Consider the following 21,629-nt stretch of genomic DNA (forward strand, 5'->3'; position numbering starts at 1 on the left):
GCGCTCCGCTGGCTGCACTTGGTGGTCGCACACCGTGTTACACTCTCTGCACTAGAAATCAAATGGGCGTATACGCAGGGCGAGAAGGGAGGGAGAAAAATCAAAAAGACCAAAAAGTTTATTTAAAATGAGTAAGCAAACAAGAGAAGAACGAGAGGAAAACCGAAGGGGGCCGACAGGTTCGATTAAAATGGGCCAATAATTATGAAAGAAAAAGAAAGGAAAAACGAGAAGAGCTCGAAAAGTGTGCAATTAAAATGCTTAGAAAAACGGAGAGGAAAAGCGTGGAGTCCAAAAAGTTCCTGACGAAGCGAGTGCGTGATTACAAAGAAAGAAAGAAGAGACGAAGAGGAAGAAGGTAGAGCTCGAAAGATTTATCGAATTGGATGTAAAATCCGGTCGTGCGAGTCACACTCTCTGCACTCCGTCGCCACCTTCCTTTTCCCGCCAAAGTTCGGAGTCCAAAGTGCCCCGTCTGCTCCGCTTGAAGTGCAGATGGTGCAGAGAGTGCGGTGCGAGTGTACAGTGAGGTGCAAGATGAGTTTAGGTTAGTCCCCTCACCGCGGCGGGAAACAGCAGGTGAAGGTTTGTCGCGGTTGACGCGTCTTTCCCGATCGAGGCCCCAAGATGCCCGATGTCACGATCAACGACATCGTCGTCAGCTTCCCCTTCAAGCCGTACCCCGTGCAGGAGGAGTACATGAGAAAGGTGATAGAATGCCTGCAAAACAGCCAGCACGGTGTCCTGGAGTCGCCGACAGGTACGGAGACGAGTTTAAAAGGACTTTTTAGTGACTCGAGACTTGGAAAAGAGGAACTGCAATGTGTTTCCAACTTGAAAAGATTGATTTGAAAAACCAATTGAGACGAGAGACTTATAGTCAACCCAACCGGCCAGTCAATTTTTTCATCCTCACTGGTGACAATAAGCAAACTCTCCGTTCGTTGATTTGAAACCGTTCAAGTACTTGGCATACAAATTAATACTCTCCTTCATCCTTCCATTTCATTAGTTTTCTTTTTATCAAGTCTGTTTCGCCAACTCTTCGACAGATTTGCGATTGAATAAATGTTGCCACAGGTACCGGAAAGACTCTGAGCCTCTTGTGTTCCTCCCTGAGCTGGCTGTTGGCGAAGAAGGCTCAGTTACAGGCGCAGGTGATAGCAGGCGCGATCGAAAAGAAGGACTTTGGCGGGCATTTCTTTAAACACTTGACCAGCGGACTCGAGAAGGCGGCAGGCGCAGCGGACAATGCTCAAAGCTTCGGCTGGGCCATGCCCAAAATTATTTACGCGTCTCGGACGCACTCACAGTTGTCTCAGGCTATGCACGAATTGAAGAGGACGTCGTACAAGCACGTGGTCACCGCTGTGCTGGGATCCCGAGATCAGCTGTGCATTCATCCCGAAGTTTCCAAGGAGACCAGCTCCAACAAGATACACATGTGCCATGCTAAAGTGAAATCAAGAACTTGTTTCTATTACAACAACGTGGAGGTCAGGTGGGTGTGGGACTTGGACAGTTCCTCGGTAGACGCAGGAGAAGCGAGTATTGTATCAATTTTTATGTTCCGCAGGAAAGACGATCCTGTCTTCAAACAGGAGGTGCTGGACATAGAGGATCTAGTTAAAGTCGGACAGAAGCACAAGTGCTGCCCGTACTTCTTGGCGAAGGAATTGAAGCAGAGTGCGGATATCATTTTCATGCCTTACAATTATCTGCTGGACCCTAAGACACGGAGGTCGCAGGGTATAGATTTACAAAACACTGTGGTTTTGCTGGACGAGGCTCACAATGTTGAGAAAGTTTGCGAGGAAGCGGCGTCGTTGCAGGTATAGACGCAAACCTTCTTTCTCTCGACTCTTTTTACACGTTTGTTCTAATTAAATATTGTGCCTGCCTGAATAGATAAGCAGTACAGATGTTGCAATGTGTATCGACGAGGTAACCGCGGTAATGCAAGACATGGCTAAGGACTCGGACCAGCAGAACGACTTTCTGTCGGAGAACAACGTCCAGAAAGATTTTACAACGGAAGATCTGTGCATCTTGAAAGCAATGTTTTTGGAACTGGAGAAGGCAATCGACTCCATCGAGTTAAAAAACCGTGGCGAGGGAGACACTTTTCCCGGTGGATTTATTTTCGAACTACTTGAGAAAGTCGAGGTATGGGGGACTCTCGACCTCCTTAAATAAATTTATTCGAATAACATGTGTGCGCTACCTGTGGTTACAGCGTAACTTTTTGTAACAGTTAACACATGGTAAGGAACAAATTGTGATAGAGAAGCTGGAAAAGATTATTTTATACCTGACAACCACCAGCACTTCGCCGTACGCGAGGAAAGGTAATGCGCTGCAGAAGTTTAGCGATTTACTGAGGACCGCTTTCAACAGCGGCGGTGCCTCTATCGCGCGTCACAGGGAGAAGGTGAAACGCTGCTATAAAGTCCACATACAAATGGAGGAGCAGAAGAAGAATTACAAGAATGACGTCTGGGAGAGCAAAAAGACAACTAAAACGGACGGGAAGCTTATCAGTTACTGGTGTTTCAGTCCTGGTTTCGGGTATGATTCGCTTGACGAAAGAAACATATTGTCGCGACTAACGCGACTCTTGTAACAAATAAGTACTTTACAGCATGGAGCAAATGGTAGAGCAGGGCATACGCTCGGTGGTGCTCACAAGCGGCACATTGTCTCCGTTGAAGCCATTCATATCGGAGCTCGGTATACCAATCGCGGTCCAGTTGGAAAATCCGCATATAGTGACGAAGGAACAAGTGTGCGTTGGCGTTCTCAGCCAAGGGCCGGATAATCATCCGCTCAATTCGTCCTACAACACAAGGTAAAAACTGCTGAGCACCGACGATGAAATGAATAGCGATTTGAATGAGTCTCTCTATTACAATTTTACAGAAATGATCCAAAGTACATTGCGTCTCTCGGAAGGACGGTGTACAACTTCAGCTGCATCGTCCCCCACGGATTGTTAATATTCTTTCCTTCGTATCCAATCATGAGGAAGTGCAGGGACGAGTGGCAGAACATGGGCCTGTGGACGCAGATCGCTGAACGTAAGGTAAGAAATATTTGGCGTATTTATTACGGAGTAACGGATCTTCTGACGTACATATCAAATGAATTAATTGGACAACAGCCCATTTATGTGGAGCCCAACTCTAAAGAGGGATTTGTTAACGTGATGAACGAGTATTACCAAAAAATTAGTGACCCGTCTTGCAAGGGGGCTGTTTTTATGGCGGTGTGCCGAGGAAAAGTCAGCGAAGGTCTGGACTTCGCTAATGCAAACGGCAGGGCTGTATTGATCATCGGTCTGCCATTCCCGCCCTTAAAGGATCCGCGAATTATGCTGAAGCAGAGATATTTGGAGGAAATAAGAACTACAGAAAAAGAAGTATACATTATACCCGAACTTCTCTATAAATAATAACTCGATGGCGAAATTTTAATAAGATTGACGAACGAATTTAATATTCAGAGTCTAACCGGGCAAGAATGGTATCAACTTGAAGCATCCCGGGCTGTCAATCAAGCTATTGGCAGGATAATAAGGCACAAAAGCGATTACGGCGCTGTGGTGCTATGTGACTGTAGATTCGAAAATCCAAACTTTAAGAAACAATTGTCCGCTTGGCTCAGACCGTACGTAAAAAAGTTCACGAATTTCGGGATGATCACGAAACAATTACGAGACTTTTTTAGGAACGCGGAGAGTACGGTAAGTTTTTTTTTCGAAAATAGATGCAATTATTAAAGGTAATCGACAATTATGTTTCAACTCACAAGTAATTTCAGCTGCCGCAGCCCAGTATCACTCGTGCGCAATATGGGAACATTGGCGATATATCGTTGCCTGCTGTGGGTGCTACCTTCGAAACGACGGTGTCTCATTCTCTCGGCCAAAAGGCACAGAATAATGCGACAGAAGAGTCGATTAAGAATAGTTTTAACATAGACATGTATCTAGACGACAGTGCAAAGGACAAACAATTAGCGAAGCCGCAATCCGTGATCAATTTTAGTTCTTGCAAATTAAAAGACAATCAGAGTACGTGCGAATTAACGAAGCCCCGATCCGAAGAACCGGTCGCAAAGAGAAGAAAAATTAATATTGTATCACCTGGAATTAATTCATACTTTACCGCTCCTTCGACCTCTTCGTCGGCGGCTCCTGAAAATAATTCCACGCAAAGTTTCACCCAAAGCGATAAGGACACCAGTAAAGACGATAAAAAGGCACTGGGAAAGCAATATTTGAAGGATGTAAGTACACAATGATTCAATTGCCTTTGTGTAAAAAGTAATCTAAACGGAAATAATGTTTATAGGTAAAACGGGCATTGTCAGCGAATGATTATAAAACATTTGCACTTATGATACAAAGCTACACGCAAAGTGGCGATTTCGACGAATTATTGAAGACGTTGTCTAGTTTGTTTCCGCCCGTTGGACAGCTACGGCATTTGTTTATAGGTAAGTCTTCTGCACATCCACAAATTGATGGAGAAAGTTAGGAGTGAAAACAGATTAAACAAGAATATTTTTACTTTTAGGATTTCACAGTTTCCTAAAGAAACAACATATTGCAACTTTTGACAATTACGTAAAGAATTTAAAGTTGCCTCAATCAACTTGAAATGCTTAAAAATCAACGAATGCCGCAAGTGCACATATGTATGTACAGTTTTATTTTGCTTAATTGAAATTTATATGTTGTTTAACACAGACTTTTAATAAAAGACTAAAAATCTGCTTGTTAGTAACATTTTTATTCAAATTTATAAGATCAATAAGTGGTAGCTGTAACGCAATAAGACTTGCGCTGTTTTAATAAGCTGAAGATTCGGGTTCAAATCCGCCTGAAAATTACCAGTTTTCATTCGGTTACGCCCGAACAAAGGAACAAACGCTCTAGATACCATTAAGACATGTGTATTAGGCCCACCCGATTTTTTCCCACTACTACTGCTACTACTGCTACTTACGAGATCGACTAGACTATTCGTGCGGAATGTAAAATAATGCATTCGTCATTACAGCGAAGTCGACAAAAGTTGGAAAATCTAAAATATGATAGAACTAAATTATTTTATTTTTGTTATAATAGTATAAAATTGGCGTTGACGATGAAAAACATCAGTACTGCAAATGTGAACATACTTACATGCATATTTTACATATATTTATACATGATAATTTTTTAATCAAATACACTGATTTATTACAAAAAAAACATGCGGAAAGAAAGACATCGTATACCGTTAATTTAATGAGACAATGTATATATCATACACTAATATATTCTGTAAGTAAAATAAAAAGAATAATACAGTTCTGTTACTGTTTGGCGTTAATAATCGTGCTTGCAATCGTGAGTGATGATAAAAAATACAGATATCTTTTCTATCGTGTTAATCATGTAATATTCAATTTATGAATACTGTCCATTATACAATTAAACGGACATAAAGATGAAAAATTATATACACTCGCACCTCGATATAGCGCGTGAACTTCAATGTAGGCGCTCGAAAATGAGCTCTTTATTACGAGATGCGTAGCGACGATTCATCGGAGGAACTCAATTGTCTGATGCTACCAGATGATCTCGATATAACATATGTCTCGGATACAGAGTGAAATCCGAGTGTATTAACATTATTTCTCTTTACAATTCCATAGTATGTGCTTCGTGTATCTGTTTATTATTGTCAACGTCGCTCTTTGCAAGCGCGTTTGCAACAATATCTTGATAATACTCGCAGAATACGCTGCGGTTATGCGAGACAAGTATTACAAATCGGGCAGCAACAGCCGCTAACTCCTCTTGCAGCGAGGAAAGGCCCGGCGGTACTTGTTGGGGTGCAGTGGATTGCGATTGAATGATTTTCTGCAGGAACTGTCTAATACGTAGATCTAAAACGACATATTTTATAGTCAGAAGTGTTGGTCAAAGGTGCGCTGTTAAAATCGTTTTTACACTTACTGACGAGATATCTGATCTTATGTTTTGTATCGATAAGATCGGCTATTTGACCTTCCAATAACGTTTCTACTTCCGACGATAACTCGGGAGCGTTGACTTCCTGCAATGTTGTTTTCACATCTGTTTTTACTTGTAGTATAATATTTGGCATTGCAGCTTCTAGATCTCTACAGCAGAAATAAAAGAAAACACGTTAATTTTGAATATGACAAATTTATGATGAACTATATACACGATAGATTAAAAACTAATCAATATATTTTATTACAACTTGTTTTCCGTAGAGTCCCTCTAATCAGAGTCTGGCCCAACAGGCCAGTTTCGGCAAAAAATGATGCGAGAAAGAAAGAAATATATTCCCTCTCACTCTACATACAGCATATATGCCAGAATCTGATTAGAGGAACTCTAGTTTTCCGTTACAATTTAACGTACTTGTTCGAATGTACAGAATCCAACAGTGCATTTAAATGCTCCTTAATATTCTTCTTAAAGCTCGAGATCCCATGAATCGGTGCACCAATTGTATTATTAACCAATAGTATCACAGAACCAACGACGCTCAATCTACTGGTTACGTCACGCAATTCCAGAAGTCTCCCTTGATCCAGCATCAGTGTCTAGATGAAAATAATCCCGTTTATAATAAACTTATCGAGAGTGCAATATAAAATCGATAAAGTATTCTCATACCTCGGCGTTTAGATTAAAATCCCATTCCAGCAGATCAAGGTACGCCTCTGTCAATAAAAAGTGAGTGATTTGTCTTACATTATTAGTACCGGCGCTGGCTGAGCCTGGGACTTTCTCTGGATCGAAATGTTTCAGTAACCATCTCTCTGTGTATTGCAAGCCGTTCGAGTTAATCTTTAAAAACTCGGCAAACTTTGCTTTCTCATAGTCAATACTCATCGCAATGATATTTGGCCTCATCATCGTGATGGTAAAATTTGCCAGATCCAATCTCATTAGCTGCAACAAGTCCATGATGCCCTTGTATGTCTCAACGATGTTTGCCTGCTGCGACAGCTCTTTGATTTTCTCATCTCTCACGGGCGCGCATATTTTACTCATAATGGAGATTATGTATTCCCCGTAATGGCAAAAATCTAATACACCTTTCTCCGCTTGCTGCTTGATCAGGTCTAAATCAAGCACCTCTCTGATATTTTCTTTGATTCTCGAATTATGCGGTGGTACGAGCTCGTCCAGTGACTGAAACAAGTAGAGAGGACGTTATTACATATTGTTCGACGCCTCCTTCCGTCGTAACAGAACAAAAGAGAATTATTACTTCTTTAATTTCTTTCATTAAAACCAGTGCGTGCGAATAATCTGGCGGATCTTCGGCCAACTGCTCCGCTAGCAGATTCCAAAAAGCTGTGTGCATTATTTCTTTTACTCGCCTATGAAAACTACCGTCTTCCGGCTCCAATTTTTGCAGCTGAAAATTCTTATCTACCGCGATTTCGTGTGCTAAGGCCATATTTTTCATTCCGTTGGCAGCTTTTGCAATTTCGTCAAAAGACACGTATTTAGGTGGTGACAGTCCTGTTAATCCACTTATCATAAAATTTGGGGGCGTTGGTTGCCTGCGTTAACACAAGAGGTATGTACAAAAAGTAAACTGTGTATGATGCAATAGCACATCATACATGATAATCTTCGTATAAAACACTAATCGTAATAAATTAGGCATCAAAGTGTTGCTTTTGTTACGTATTTGCTGCAGACTTCAACTACATACCTGTTTTGAACATTATTTTGCACACTCAACTGTGTATTAGTATCACAGTTCGTTGATGTACCAGCGTCATTTGTGTTATGCTTCTGCTCATCCTCGTTTTCCATTTTTTGATTGCTGCATGATCATAATAACGAGCGTCAGGTTTCAGAAGTATATTATTTGTAAAATGAAAAATAAGTAGTTTACAATAACCATCGAGGAATAGGACTTAATGATACTGAGAAAAATTATCTCATGATATAATGTAATACAGTTGGCTGGCCACTATTTTAGTTAAATATCTACATTTAACTAAAACATTTACTATTACGTTTAACCAAGCGATATTTTCTCTACACTGGCCAATATTTTTATTTAAGAAAACAAACGACGTCTCGGTCCCGGATTTGGACCCTTTTCAAGTAATCTTTTCGCACAATTGTTATTGTTCTCGTATCGTTCGTTTGGCCAATGTCATTATGTTAATAAGATATTAGTAAAAAAATGATTGCGCTCCTTGGTTGAAGAGTACAGAGTCAATTGAAGTTGCATTGTTAATTGTACGAGACGTGTAAAAGTATCGAGAGATGTGTGTTAGACGAGATGTCGGATCGAGCAATCATTTTTTTACCAATATCTTATTAACATAATGACATTGGCCAAACAAACGGTACGAGAACAATAACAATTGTGCGAAAAGATTACTTGAAAAGGGTCCAAATCCGGGACCGAAACGTCGTTTGTTCTTCAAATAAAAGCACTGGCCAGTGTAGGTCGTTCTTGAAAAACTACATATCATTAAATAAAAGACAGCAAAGGAGTCAGGTTCCATATTACTCCAGCACTGACCAAAACTTTCCTGACAAAGCGCAGGCAAATCGTGTCTCCTTCCAAATTACTTGTCCCGGATCGAAAAATATTAACAGCACAAAGATAAATCGGCCACTGATGCTTGTAACGAATGTCGCGTCACATCCAGGATGTGTTCCCATTTCCTCTCAGTACTACCGACAGTGCTCCCAATAGTCTCGGGCATTCAGTGTCAAGGAAAAGGCGTTGGTTGCATTCAGAAAAGAATAACTGCTGCGTTATTAGCAAAATACTCATTTGGAAGTGATCCTCTCAGAAGATCAGCCGAATTCAGTAACGGCGTCCAGCGCTGGCAGTAGCACTGGAAATGGGAACGCACTCCAGGACTGCTTTCCTGAAAGCAAAGCTTGAAATTTGAAAGATTCCGCTCGCAGGACAAGGACGAGGAATAAGGGTCTAGCCAGACGAACTTGCATGAGGAATCTGATCGGGCCACAAGTGCGTGCACAAGTAGACCAATCGGTTTCTTTACGCTTATGCACCTACGCAAGCTTGTCTGGACAGACCCTGACGGCCATCGGATTACAATGTAAACAAAGCCGATAAGCAGCGTACCTGTCTGGCATAGTGCTGAGTGTCGATGTGTTTTTATATATATATATATAGTATGTATATATAACAATTCAAAAGACTAGCCGTTGCATGATCTGCACGCGAGCTGCTGGCTGCTGGCCCGACTTTGAGCGCGCGTCAAGACGAGAAGTAGGTCAGCCTGTAACTATAAAAAGAACGTCCGTGATGCGAGGGAGTTGGCGGTGCCGCGTTTCCTCGCGGGGTGCCCTTACTCGAGGAGATCGCGGCCGCGCAGGTTAATCGGACGCGCGCGACGAGGTCGACAGACACTGCGCCGCGGGAGGAGTCGCGTCCCTCAGGCCCGTCTGCACCTCGGAATCCTCGGGTCCGTCTGCGAACGCGCGTGCTCGCCGGCCAGCATCCCGCGACGATCCGCGGCGAACGAATTTGGAAACAGCTGTGAGAGTCTGAGAGACCGCGCACCTACGACATCTCGGGAGTCGGGACTTGTCAGATTCGACCGGAAGTGCTGCTGCCGCCGCGCCGCCCCGCGCGCGTTCGAACGTCCCGCAGGTGCAGCTCCGCGACCCGCGACCTGTGTTCCCCGAGTCGTACTTTTTCCTCGCGAGGAGACAAATGCGCCGCTAAATTCGAGGGCGAATACGTAAGTTGCGAATGCATCCGAGTCCGTTCGCTCTGGCCACGCTTCCTCGCACGGTCTTCAGTCTTGAAGAGTGGCACGTGTGCTTGGAAAGAAAAGGGAAACAAAGGGAAGGTGCACCAGGTGCAATGAAAACAAAGAAGGAAAGGAAGCGTGTCGAGGTGATTTAACTGCACTTTACATTTCTACGATTAGAAAGCGATATGTCTTAAATTCGGACGAGGAGAAAGCGAAAAGACAAATGTGGGAAGATATAACTAATTTAAATTCGCATAGCAACAATTGAAATAATTATAGTCGTATGATGGAATATTTTATAAATATTTTGCTTAAATTCATTTATTTTAGGACTACTTTGACCGAATTCCGATTAACTACATTGATTATCAACTGATACTGCATTATTTTGTTAACAGGTAAAATTGTTTTATTGCAGAAGATGGAGAAGAAAGTTTCGTTCGGCGACAATGCAAGTCATGAAAGTTATAAACAATTAGAAGCCTCGCTTTATTCCAAATTAGGCTCGGTTTCACCAAACGTCGCTTAATTTTAATTTTAGTCTAATTCACGTTCGTCTCTTTCTAAAGTAACAGTTGCAAAGAGATAAACAACGAATTAAGCTAAGCTTAAAGTTAAGCGACGTTTGGTGAAACCGGGACTTAATCACCGAAGAAGTTAATCGGAGTCTAGTCATTCTTAGCTAATTTTCCATTTTTATATTACACTGTCGAGCCATTATCTTAAGATATACAAAAGTCTAGATTTGTATTTTCTTAATTTGAAAAAGATGCAATTCGGAGCAAACACGTACCTTTTGGCAATTGTACGAAACGCTCGGTTGGACTCCGGAACGACGGATAAGAGCGGGTGCGCTTTGTGTGCAGTTTAAATGGAGTCGAAATGGCTTTGTCGCACAGGTTACCCTAATTGGCGACGTGACTCACTGTCGTCTACCTTGAATTCGAACCAAGGTAAAGTCGGGCGTTTTTTAAATCCTTTTGTACGTATAAGGCAGACGTCAGGAAAGGCACATGCGGAAGCATCCGAGTACAATACACTCGCTTGTGACAATTTCCAATTTTATTTAAAATTTATAAATCCCAACACACTCCTTCTTCAAAAGAGCCATAAAACCTAAACGATATTCACGCATCATCACAATCAATAATCACTGTAGCAAAATGCAGTATCTTAAAAGATAGTGGAACAATGCTCGGGTTTTTCCAAATGTAATGTAGTCAGTTTGTGAAAAGGCACCATTCAGTTTTATACCTACACCCTTGTAAAACAGTAGTATAGTATTAGTATTACAAAGCGGCAACTCTAGAATAAAAATGTCGATTGCTACCAGTGGAAAAGAAATATCTTCGACAAAGCTCTTGCCGAATATGTTCGATTAATAACAAGTATTATATATCGTAATTGCGTAGTTAACATTTACGTCTTTGTTGCGTATTATAGCAGTTATACGTTATGGTACAAAACGAAAGAGAGACATCCTCTTCAGAGATTGGCCGATTTGCCCAAGGCATTGATATACATTCCGCACTTGCGCAAGCCGTCCGTCAGTCTCTGACCGAGATCGACGTCCACCCTAGCGAAGTTTCGCACGGCCCGTTCGACGATGAACGTCGAGGCGTTGCGCAGACTCCCGACCATGTTCTGCACCAGCCTCTCTTTGGCTGCCTCGTCGAGAATCTTCTTCCAGAAGTTAGTGGCCTGACCAAAGTCGTCCTCATCCACGGGATCGTAACGGTCCACCTCTCCGCTCGCATGGAACGGCGGTGAACGAACGGCTGGACACTCCTTCGGTCCGGAAAAGCTGTTCGGATAATAATTCGGTGCGCCACCGTGGTTGTGTATCGGCATGAAACCATCTCGTTGATAGTGCATCGCGGAAATCGCCTAAAAATCAGTATATTTCATTAGTCGAGAAACTTATATAATATTAATACATATTGTATCTCAATTATGATTCATAGTTATATTTTTAATATTAATCGTGAATAATATATATTATAATAGTACAATCAAATATTGGATTGCACGTATGCCTGAGAAACATCTTAAAGACTGAGATGTTACAAAACGTTACCTTGTACGGACAATTCACTGGTAACTGAAGATGATTCGGGCCCAGGCGATGCCTGTGAGTGTCGCCGTAGGCGAAGAGTCGCCCCTGCAGCATTTTATCGGGACTCGGCTCGATACCAGGTACCATGTGCGCCGGATCAAACGCCATTTGCTCCACGTCGGCGAAGTAGTTCTCGGGATTGCGATCGAGCACCATCTTGCCGACCTGTATCAGCGGATATTCCTTGTGCGGCCACACCTACAAAAAGAATTGCATAAGTTTCAAAGGAGTGTTTTGCTGAGCTGGAATATCGAGTGGATTAGGGAATAATTACCTTTGTCAGGTCAAACGGATTCCACTTGAAGTTCTTTGCTTGTTCAGCGGTCATCACTTGGATGTAGAAAGTCCAGGACGGACACTGACCCTTAGCGATAGCATTGTAAAGATCTCTGATTGAATAATCAGGATCGGAAGCGCTAAGCTCAGCGGCCTTCTCCGCAAGAATATTCTTGATCCCTTGATTAGTCTGTAAAATCATTAAATATTCATGATCGTGAATAGATTGAATAGCGCGTTACTTTGTTTCAGGTTTGAAATAGAACAGACCTTGTAGTGGAATTTGCAATAGACCATTTCATTCTTGCTGTTCACCAGCTTGAACGTATGTGAACCATAGCCGTTCATATGACGATATCCATCGGGAATGCCACGATCGGCGAAGAGAAACATAACTTGATGCGTCGTCTCGGGCCTGAGGGAGATAAAGTCCCAGAACATGTCAGCATCCTGAAAGAGAGTTTTACTGATACAGGCTTTGCCATACTATAATTTAGCTTTCATAACAAAGGAAGTGTTTAACACGAGCGTTATTTAATAAACAGAAATAGCGTTAGACTGTAATATGCAAATAATAATTCAAACCTTCAGGTGAGTCGCTGGATTTCTCTTTTGCGTGTGTATGAAACTCGGGAAGAAGAGGGGGTCCTTGATAAAGAAGATCGGCGTATTGTTGCCCACGAGATCCCAGATACCCTCCTCGGTGTAGAATTTCACGGCGAATCCACGTGGATCTCTAAAAAAAAAGATACAACAGAATGCAATAAGCAGACTGATAGTAATCAGAACGCAAGAATGTTCCATTTCTATTGTGCATATTTCGCCACTCGAATTAGCTGAACAAAGCGCAATTCAAAAAAGCGGTGCGCAATCCTTGTGAATCATGTTCCTGGTTTGCGCCACATTGAATGATAGAAAGTTATTCTACTGCAAAAAGCGTTGGAGTGTGATACTTGCGTCTGTGGATACGCATGTGACTAACTAGGGCGACACAAAGACGATGCATGCGTATATTCTCTATAGCAAGAAAGGTATTGGAGACATTTTTAGTGAATAGTGCAATATTTCCCTGCCGGAAATAATTCTGCAAAATTCTACAAGAAAATTAAATATAACTGCCGGAATCTAAGAAATTCTACGTAAATTTTAAGTGTTATAAAAATCAACACGAAAATGCTAGAATTGGAACACTTTTGTTAATTTTTGTAATATTCTACAAGTGAGCAGATGTTTCAATTCGACGAGCGTTTTCGCAGAAAAACTCAATTAACGTACATTGGATGTGCAGAAAGGCAAGTGAGAGGCGCAGTTACCTCCTTGGAATATTCATTAAACCGTCCGCGTTAGAGTCAAATAATATTCTATCACACAGCATTGGCATTTTATCTATTTATTACCTGACAGTGTCGGCAGAACCGCTTTCACCACCGACGGTGGAGCACCTTATAGCGATGGGAGTCCTCTTTCCAATGCTGGAAAACACCTTGGCTTTAGAATACTTGGTGATGTCGTGGGTAACTTCGAAGTAGCCAAACGCACCTAAAAACAAAAGTTATGACGATTAGGCACTGTTTAGTAATTCATCTTTTGTTTTTAATAGTTTTGTCTCAGTTGGACACATAGAAATAAAATAACGCGACGATGAAAGTATAAATTACCGACCACGCTTATAAATAAATTGATGTTTAGCGAGCCGGAAAAATTACTGTACTGAGAGCCAAAGGAAAGTTTATTTTCTAAAGGCTTTACATTATTCGGAAAAAATGTGAAACGCTGTAAAAAAATCCAGATAAATCGTGAAACTTCCTGACTTTTCCCCGACCACTGGACACCCTGAAAACGTACCGGCTCCCTTCGCGTGCACAACCCGTTCTGGAATTCTCTCCCTGGCGAAATGCGACATTTCGTCCAGGTAAACGAAGTCTTGCAGCAACATGGGCCCACGGGGGCCAACCGTGAGGCTGGCCTTCTTCTCGGCGACGGGCGCTCCATTGGCGGTTAATAATACGGGTCCTTCGCCCTGTAAACAAAAATTGAGAATGATCGACTAATCACGTGCCAAATAAATTCATCTACAACGCGATTCTCAGCATGAATCGACAAGCTCTGTCAACAGATATGATCGATTTCACTAAACAGCCTTGATACCACGAGGTTCATGCGATCTTAAAACTTATTCAAATAAAAGCGATCTTTTAATCATATCTCTCTGTACGTAAGATTTTATTTTTACATTTTATCACTGGAATTATCGCGACATTCTTTACATTGTTAGATCCGAGAGAGATTCTATGATGCTTGTCGAATTTTAATTATTACACGGAGAGAATTCCCTCTTAAATTTTGTCCTGAAAAATCATGTGATCGTGAGACAACATGGCATCTTGAAGAACCTTATGAGAGTTTCTTTTTGTACTTTTACCGCACATTTTACTAGTGAAATATATAAATATACTTTCTAGTGAAATGTATGGGAAATTTTCAAAAAATTGTCATAAAATTCTTCGGAATGCCGTGTTGTTACGCGATTACATAATTTCCAGGATAAATTGCAAAAGGAAATTCTCTCGCATATAATTAAACGAGTTAATTCGTTTTTTGAAATAAAAGCTGGTCCACGTTTCGGAAATAAGGACAGACTGGACAATACATTGGCAATCTTAGATATTCGTACGACGTTGCCGGTATCAGTATCGCAAATAAACTCTTCTTCAACCGAAACGTAAGTAAAAGTGTGAGAGGCAATCGAGTTATATCGACATCCACGCCGGCTGGTATCAGCCCGTTTATCCGCGATTCGATTATTTCAGCAACAACTGTACAAAGGCTTCGTTACACAGTCGGAAGTCTTCTCGCGCGCCTGATTAGGCTTTTTCTTTTTTTTCCAAAATGCAAGGGAGAAACCGCGACGGCCCGCACAACCCTCGTCACCACTCATTTCGCTAATGGACAATCTGGGAGCGAGCGCGAAAGCTTTTTATACGATAAACATCGCGATAAAATCTGAGCGCGATAGAAATAATCTTGCCCGTCGATCGTAGACCTGAGAACGGCAATTTCGAAATCCTATCTATCATCTAAGAGCCGGCGACCCACTTCGTCGCCTCGTCACGGCAATTATCATCCACGACTCAAGTGCCAGTGACATAATCGCTGCACCCTGATGTCCGCAACGTTATCGTTCCCCCTTTTTTTTCCCTTTAGTCACAAAACTACACTAGACTCGTTGGGCAAGCACTTGCCGCAAGCTACTCGTCGAGAGCCAGTGGATAATTAATTGTGGGACTAGAACGTGCAAAGAGTGCCCCAAGTTACGCTCAGACATTGTATATTATAAAGGAAAGTCCCCTATTATGAGATAAGCTCCTGACATGAGATAGCATTTTTACTGAATTAACAGGTATCGTCCGGTTTCGTCGTCAATTTATTGCCCTTGTAGTGAAATCTGTTTAGTGGAAAGTTCACTGTTAGATCGTGCAATCGTTGCGAATAAAGATTTGCGATTGAATTCCGACGTTGAAAACCTGCTATCTCATGGCAGAAGCTTGTCTCACGTAATGGAGGACTTTCCTCCGTTAATAACAATACGCCAGTAATACTAACCATATTACTTTTTACACTCTCCACTGTGAAATTTGCCTGTCAGAGGAATATGAAAGATACAGATGCTAAATATTGCAAATCTCACTGTGTATTTTTTATTACGTGATACGCAATAACGAATACTATTAGCACTGGCTAAAAGTCTGAGAAAGAAATCCGTTTTGTCACTTCAGGAAGTCGCGGTGCAATCAAGGACGTCGCATAAAATCGCGAGTTTCCATTTGTACACTAGTTGACTCACGCCCGTTAACTTCGTGGAGACATATCGATCATTCTTTCAAAGAGCTCGATCTAACCGTGCGATTTCGCGGCCCGCGATCGACGGACAATGCGCGCCGGACGTGTCGCAATGTCTTGGGAATTTCTTTCCAACGCAGCGTACACCGTTTATTAAATCGACGTCGACTCGGTGCACTCGGCACGACTCCGTCGCCTGCTTCAGAATGTAAATTCCGCGCGGATAAGCGCATTTTAATTTTTTTAATGTCCCGGACGGGCCTCACCCGAGCGCTACGAGGTGTGTCGCGCGCCGATATATATCGCCGATGTAGCGAGATAAAACGATTTGAAAATCGTTTTGTTTGTTTAATCTGATAGATGCGATTATTTAAAAAAAAAAATAACGCCACTCATCCGCGCGGCATTTAACTTATCTGCACTTTATCACGCCACAGTGGCGCGACTTTAGTTATTTTCCTGACCGTATCTGTTACGTCTTATTTAAACGTATAATTTACTTCGCGAGACAAATCGCACCAAATTGAGAAAAAATTCGACGCCACTCTCGCTTCGTATCTACGCGATACTGACAGTCGTAAGTTTTGCGATAAAACATGTCCGAAGGTATATGGCGAAGGTCGCGAATCGTAGAGAGAACGTTGGCGCAGAGTGGCGGTAATTGAGTGCATCGTAAACGTTCTAGTAGTATCTTACAGGTTTCCTTTGCCTTTTCTTGCGGATCTCAAACAATGTAAATTTTCGATGCGATCTGTGAAGCGAATGACAAGAGTCTCAAGCCCGATTTCACCAACGTTGTTTAACTTCAAGCTTGGCTTAATTCGTCCTTTGTTTTCTTTCCAACTGTTACTTTAAAAAGAGACAAAATGAATTAAACTAAGATTAAAGTTAAGCGACGTTCGTTGAAACCGGGCCTTAGGCTGGTATTGCGTTTGTCGTACGACAAATTTTTTAAGCGCGTTGACTGGCTGCTGAATAGAACATTTTTAGACGCTCGACAATTTTACTTTATCTTGTAGAGCCAATCAACACGCTTAAACAATTTGTCGTACGACAAATGTAATACCAGCTGTACGGAAGAAACACGCACGTGTGTATTTCGTTGAGTTTTCGAATCCAAGTCGAACTACAATTTCCAAAATTCCTGCAGTGCGAAATCGCGTCTACAGAAACGAGAGTCTTGCGCGAAGATTCTCGTACAAATTATAATTTCTGCCACGATTTAAACTATGACATCGGGAATTTTTATGATAAGAGATACAACTGCCCAGTAAACACCGACTAATAATTACGTAACATTGTATAACTTCACGTAGCAGTAACATAGCATTAATATAGTACGAACGTTATCATATATTTTATATTATAATTTATATTATAAGCATCGATATATATTACTCACTCAACAAGACAAATGTAATACGACGCATATTGTACACATCAGTTACGTTATTGAGCTGGAAATTGAAGTATTGCTGTTATGTAACCGTTGGATGATGTTTACTGGGTTGTATCGTTTATCACGAGAACAGTCGAAGTACTCGAAGCCTGTGTCGACGATGCTAGAACTTGGACCAAGTTCGCCTTTACACCGCAGAGTTTTGTCACGTTTCCGTGCGAATAATTAATAATTTAATATACGTATTATATTCGGGAATACATGCAAAAACACGTCCCACGTCCGAATTTCTTCAAATAAAAAATCGTGCCTGCCAATTTTGCACATTATGGCGCTTTCATCCCTCGAGCCTCGGATAAGCGTGACATAGAGGAGTGGGCATTAGCATTTTGCCGGACATTTTTAGAACGCTGATAACGTTGGAAGCAGCATTGACATGCTGCGAAACGGGACGAATTTCGAAAAGGTTGGAGAGACCTGAAACTGCTCGCGCGGTGTCTACTGGTTCTAACAAGGAGAGAATTGGATCGAAACAAATTTATCGCGCACTTTTGCCGCGAATGCGATACTGCGAGCTGGTTCTGCAAGTATAATCTTGCCTACCGCGTAGCAAATATTCTTGCGCAATGCGCGCAACACTGAGGTATATCATTAATCGCGATCGCGCTTTTTATACGCGGATTCAGCCGGAGGCTTCGAAGTACGCGATTTCAATAATACGGCAGACCAAATGTATTCCCAAACGCGTTGCTTTAAACGCATCAATAATGTGCGCGAATTAAATGAAATATATCAGTCTTTATTGCATTCACACTGTATGAACGTATATTTTTAACTCTCGAGCGTTAATTACTTCCGGCTCGACACTTTGCCTCGCGTTGCAGTCTAGCTTTGTTTTAATCGAAAGTGCCTTATAAAAATTGCAAATAGAAATGGCGTTTTCAGCATTGCGTAAATTCACTTTACTCCCTACATTACTGTGGAAAAAAACTGTGTAATTTATATATTTTTTAAATCGAAGTAAAAAATTTTCATCTACATATCTCCATCGAAAGTATCGCGACGAATAAGATTTACGCTGGGGACAATCAGACTTTTAATGCAATTGTTAGATAGTTAGGTAAATTAATAAGCAGCGTTTGCGGCAGCTACTGCGCGTGCGCGCACCATCGGCCACGCATCTTGATGAAATCACGTACTTTGAACTCTCCTGATAACTCGGCGCGTATCGCCATTATCGTGCACATTTATAACTTTCCAGTACAGGCATAATGGGGGACTGTCGTCGCTGTGCACATAGAATTTCCAACGTAACGAAACCGTGACATCTTGTGCATAAATTCCCGACGTGTCGAAAAGGAGCGAGATCTAGCGTAGTTTCTTTTCTAGTAGAAACATTTTTAATGTTCACTTCTACCCCGATACACTGAGAAAAGAAACTCGCTGATGCGACTAGAGTTGGCAGCATTCCTTTAATTTATCGAAATATATATTTGTTTTAATCGACGAGTACTTTTGAATTAACAAATAGTTGCTCGATAGCACCGCGTAGTCGAAACAGGAGACGTTATTTTAATTCAACACTGGCTCTCTCTCGGTGCAAGTTTTCATCCTTTTAAGAATCGGAAGCAGATAAAAATGAAAAAAAACAAAGGTCAAAGTTATTCTCCATTGGTAAAAGTAGACGTGAGTTGTGATTTTAAGCAATTTCGGGACATGGCTCTTTCTTGCAGACTATTTGGAGGAACCGGGTCCACGCGAAAAATTTGAAAAGAAGTTATCGCCGAGATATTCCGATATAATCAGTAACTTGAGCCGATCTTTTATCGTAAAGATTACAGAATCCACAGAGGCATCGGCTGAGCTGCAATTGGACATGAAATTTTGCGGAACTTGCAAAGAACTCGGGAATAAAGGACGGCATTGATCTCGCGTGCGCGAAATTAAAATATCAAATTAGAGATTAAAGGGGGATCTGTGCTCGTATCGGGTAGCATACAATTTTCGAACCTTCGTTCCCTGACAACACGTGATGTAATATACGCGATTGTAAGTCGTGCGCTTTATCTAGGAAAGCTTTCTCTTATGCAAGAGATACGTATCGCAGCGATAAAAACTAAGTTAACAGCTTTGTTTTTAATTTCGCGAATCGTAACTTCATCGTGAATTTAATTATTAGATGAAGATACAGGACAATGATAAGCAAGTCGTAGGTTGAATTCTTTAAACACTCGTTTCTTTCTTAGCGAACATTTAAAGTCTAATTGTAAGTGGCTCTTTAAAACGTGGAAAAGTCTGCTAAAGCAAAAGCACACGTGTCCGCCGAATAAAACGCGAAATCTTAACATGGGGAGAGAATTTTCTCTTAAAATTTATCCTGAAAATCATGTAAGCGTGGCATTTTGAAGAACTTTATAAGAGTTTTTCGAAATTTTACCATACATTCTAGCAGTAAAATGTCTACTAAATACAATTACTAGTAAAATGTGCGGTAAAATATCAACAAACTCTCACAAAATTCTCCAACGATTACGTGATTTTCAGGCTAAATTTTAAGAAAAAATTCCCTCCATGTAGAATGTTTCCTTTCTCTTGCGCCAATTTATTATTGGAAATTTTCGCCAACACCTGCCTTTCTTCATTTCTTTCTAATTTATCGAGGTGGAAAGACGTTATTTTAGAAATGATACTTCAAAGACGTTCCGTGCGCGACGACTAGATCGCTGTACGTCGCGACAACTTCGTGAGCGTTTCTGCGAATTTCGGTGAACAACCTGTATGTAGGATAATGCACCTGGTCGATTATGTGTACGATCCTAACGCGACTGTCCCACTTTTTCACGTACAGATAGTTTGCATGTTGTAACATTCTGTGCGGCGCGAGTGTTACGTAATAGCGCTAGATAGTAATATTGCAGTAAACATGCGCGCGACGCTCACAAATAACGCACAGGGATTTTAAATGGCCTCAGCACATGGAACTTGAGCGCATTGTTAGTGACAAATGCGTATTTATGCTTCGGCGTGTCTAAATTCGCGCGCATTCACGGGTCAGAAGGGGTCAAGTTCGACCAAACTCCTGCGATTAATTCAATCGGCAAAATGGTTTCGGCCAGGCGTGGTTTGAAAATTTTGAGCGCGACCCGCGAATCGAAAAAGACTATGCCTGCTTTACGTTTCACCTCCATCGTTTGGTCCCCAATGATTTTCGTCGCATTTTGCTAGTAAAAATGTATAAAATGGCAGGTTTTCAACGTTCAGACTCAATCAAAGGAACGTGGGAAGGTTTATTTCTCGGCAGCTCTTTCTTCGCGACGATCACACGATCTAACGACGCATTTTCCGCTAAGCGGATTTCACTCCAAGGGCAATAAATTCATGGTGGAACTAACAAACGTCTATTGATTCAGCAAGAAGCCCCGCTGTCTCATATTAGGGGCCTATCTCATAATAGGGCACTCTTTTCTCTATTGATAAAGTGCCATTTGAATCAATTTAGATCAATTTTATTCAAGCCAAGAAATAAACCTGCCTTCGTCTTATTTCTCCTGCGTCACGAGAGAAATAAAATGAAAACGCAGAAGCGCTATATAAATTGCACTTTTTTCTTTAAATAGTAAACGCGACATTCGTTTTAACATCGTTTTAGATCTACTTTCTATTGCAATTACGCTGCAACTTTCTGTACGCGACGCGCGTGCCGATGAGAAGCCGCCGTCATCGCCAGACATTGCACATGCTAATTAATTCATTAATTATTCGCGACAGACGCGTTCGTTTTTGCTGAAAACAAGCCCCCCGCGCGCGGACAAATATGACGTGTATTGTTTAAGAAATGGCCGAGTCACGCTCGTCACGACAGTCGCTGATTAGCTCACGCATATGCTAAGAAAGGGTCTGTTTTTTATTGCTGCACTCCTGAACTAGTGCACACTGGTGCAATGAGTTGGAATGAGAGATAATCTATTTGTTTCATTTTAACTTATTGCACTAGTTCAGTAGTGCAGTAATAAAGAACAGGCCTGAAGTTAAAGTAGCGATCGCAGACTTCGAGACAGTTGGAGCCCGGCTTGTTCTTCGATGTCAATCAATCTCGCACGACGAGAATTGAGCACCACTGTCAACTACGTGGTACGTCGTGCAGTAGCCGGGACATCAGGTCTAGCCGTCTCTTAAGGCTGGTCTACAATACATGGAGTA

At 41.7% G+C, this 21,629-nt stretch overlaps 3 protein-coding genes across 7 annotated transcripts in view; 1 reads left to right on the forward strand and 2 right to left on the reverse strand.

Moving 5' to 3' along the window:
• Positions 1-6: 6 nt before the first annotated feature.
• Positions 7-4,741, forward strand: LOC105567220 (regulator of telomere elongation helicase 1 homolog). The gene is made up of 12 exons (XM_012021897.1): positions 7-760; positions 1,081-1,501; positions 1,577-1,832; positions 1,909-2,166; positions 2,255-2,568; positions 2,642-2,848; positions 2,920-3,082; positions 3,161-3,418; positions 3,503-3,742; positions 3,820-4,287; positions 4,353-4,497; positions 4,578-4,741. Exons 1-12 carry the CDS (start codon positions 628-630, stop codon positions 4,658-4,660), a joined length of 2,946 nt encoding a protein of 981 aa, XP_011877287.1. The 5' UTR covers positions 7-627; the 3' UTR covers positions 4,661-4,741.
• Positions 4,742-4,940: 199 nt separating this feature from the next.
• Positions 4,941-9,601, reverse strand: LOC105567221 (T-complex protein 11-like protein 1). Of its 2 annotated transcripts, XM_012021899.1 has the most exons (9): positions 9,392-9,601; positions 9,162-9,324; positions 8,586-8,940; positions 7,758-7,871; positions 7,305-7,602; positions 6,704-7,225; positions 6,446-6,630; positions 6,011-6,177; positions 4,941-5,940 (listed from the first exon to the last, which is right to left on the reverse strand). In XM_012021899.1, the coding sequence occupies exons 3-9, from the start codon at positions 8,726-8,728 to the stop codon at positions 5,693-5,695; spliced, it is 1,677 nt and encodes a 558-aa protein (XP_011877289.1). In that variant the 5' UTR covers positions 8,729-8,940; positions 9,162-9,324; positions 9,392-9,601; the 3' UTR covers positions 4,941-5,692. The 2 variants fall into 2 exon arrangements, with proteins under 2 accessions (XP_011877289.1, XP_011877290.1); XM_012021900.1 differs by lacking the exon at positions 8,586-8,940 and having other exon boundaries at positions 9,392-9,595.
• Positions 9,602-10,841: 1,240 nt separating this feature from the next.
• Positions 10,842-21,629, reverse strand: part of LOC105567222 (catalase) — a 12,291-nt gene continuing 1,503 nt past the window's right edge. Inside the window, exons 1-10 of one of the 4 annotated variants that reach the window (XM_012021904.1) lie at positions 17,121-17,224; positions 16,727-16,781; positions 15,794-15,829; positions 14,036-14,210; positions 13,588-13,729; positions 12,776-12,926; positions 12,461-12,640; positions 12,189-12,380; positions 11,876-12,112; positions 10,842-11,685 (exon numbers count right to left, since the gene is read on the reverse strand). In XM_012021904.1, coding sequence (XP_011877294.1) covers positions 11,284-11,685; positions 11,876-12,112; positions 12,189-12,380; positions 12,461-12,640; positions 12,776-12,926; positions 13,588-13,729; positions 14,036-14,210; positions 15,794-15,796 — 1,482 coding nt within the window. In that variant the 5' untranslated portion in view covers positions 15,797-15,829; positions 16,727-16,781; positions 17,121-17,224 and the 3' untranslated portion in view covers positions 10,842-11,283. Of the gene's footprint in view, positions 11,686-11,875; positions 12,113-12,188; positions 12,381-12,460; positions 12,641-12,775; positions 12,927-13,587; positions 13,730-14,035; positions 14,211-15,793; positions 15,830-16,726; positions 16,782-17,120; positions 17,225-17,690; positions 17,772-18,628; positions 18,680-21,629 lie in introns of those variants that run through there. The other 3 variants (XM_012021902.1, XM_012021901.1, XM_012021903.1) reach the window with 3 other exon arrangements.

Source organism: Vollenhovia emeryi, unplaced genomic scaffold (assembly GCF_000949405.1).
Source record: "Vollenhovia emeryi isolate VEMERY1.0 unplaced genomic scaffold, V.emery_V1.0 DF939139.1, whole genome shotgun sequence".
Classification (NCBI taxonomy): domain Eukaryota; kingdom Metazoa; phylum Arthropoda; class Insecta; order Hymenoptera; family Formicidae; genus Vollenhovia; species Vollenhovia emeryi.

Coding starts and splice junctions, on each gene's coding strand:
- LOC105567220 (XM_012021897.1), top strand. CDS start 628: ATGCCCGATGTCACGATCAACGACATCGTCGTCAGCTTCCCCTTCAAG. Junction 2,167..2,254: donor AACTACTTGAGAAAGTCGAG/GTATGGGGGACT, acceptor TTTTTGTAACAG/TTAACACATGGTAAGGAACA. Junction 4,288..4,352: donor GAAAGCAATATTTGAAGGAT/GTAAGTACACAA, acceptor TAATGTTTATAG/GTAAAACGGGCATTGTCAGC.
- LOC105567221 (XM_012021899.1), bottom strand. CDS start 8,728: ATGGGAACACATCCTGGATGTGACGCGACATTCGTTACAAGCATCAGT. Junction 6,178..6,445: donor GATTCTGTACATTCGAACAA/GTACGTTAAATT, acceptor TTTCTGCTGTAG/AGATCTAGAAGCTGCAATGC. Junction 5,941..6,010: donor TAAGATCAGATATCTCGTCA/GTAAGTGTAAAA, acceptor ATGTCGTTTTAG/ATCTACGTATTAGACAGTTC.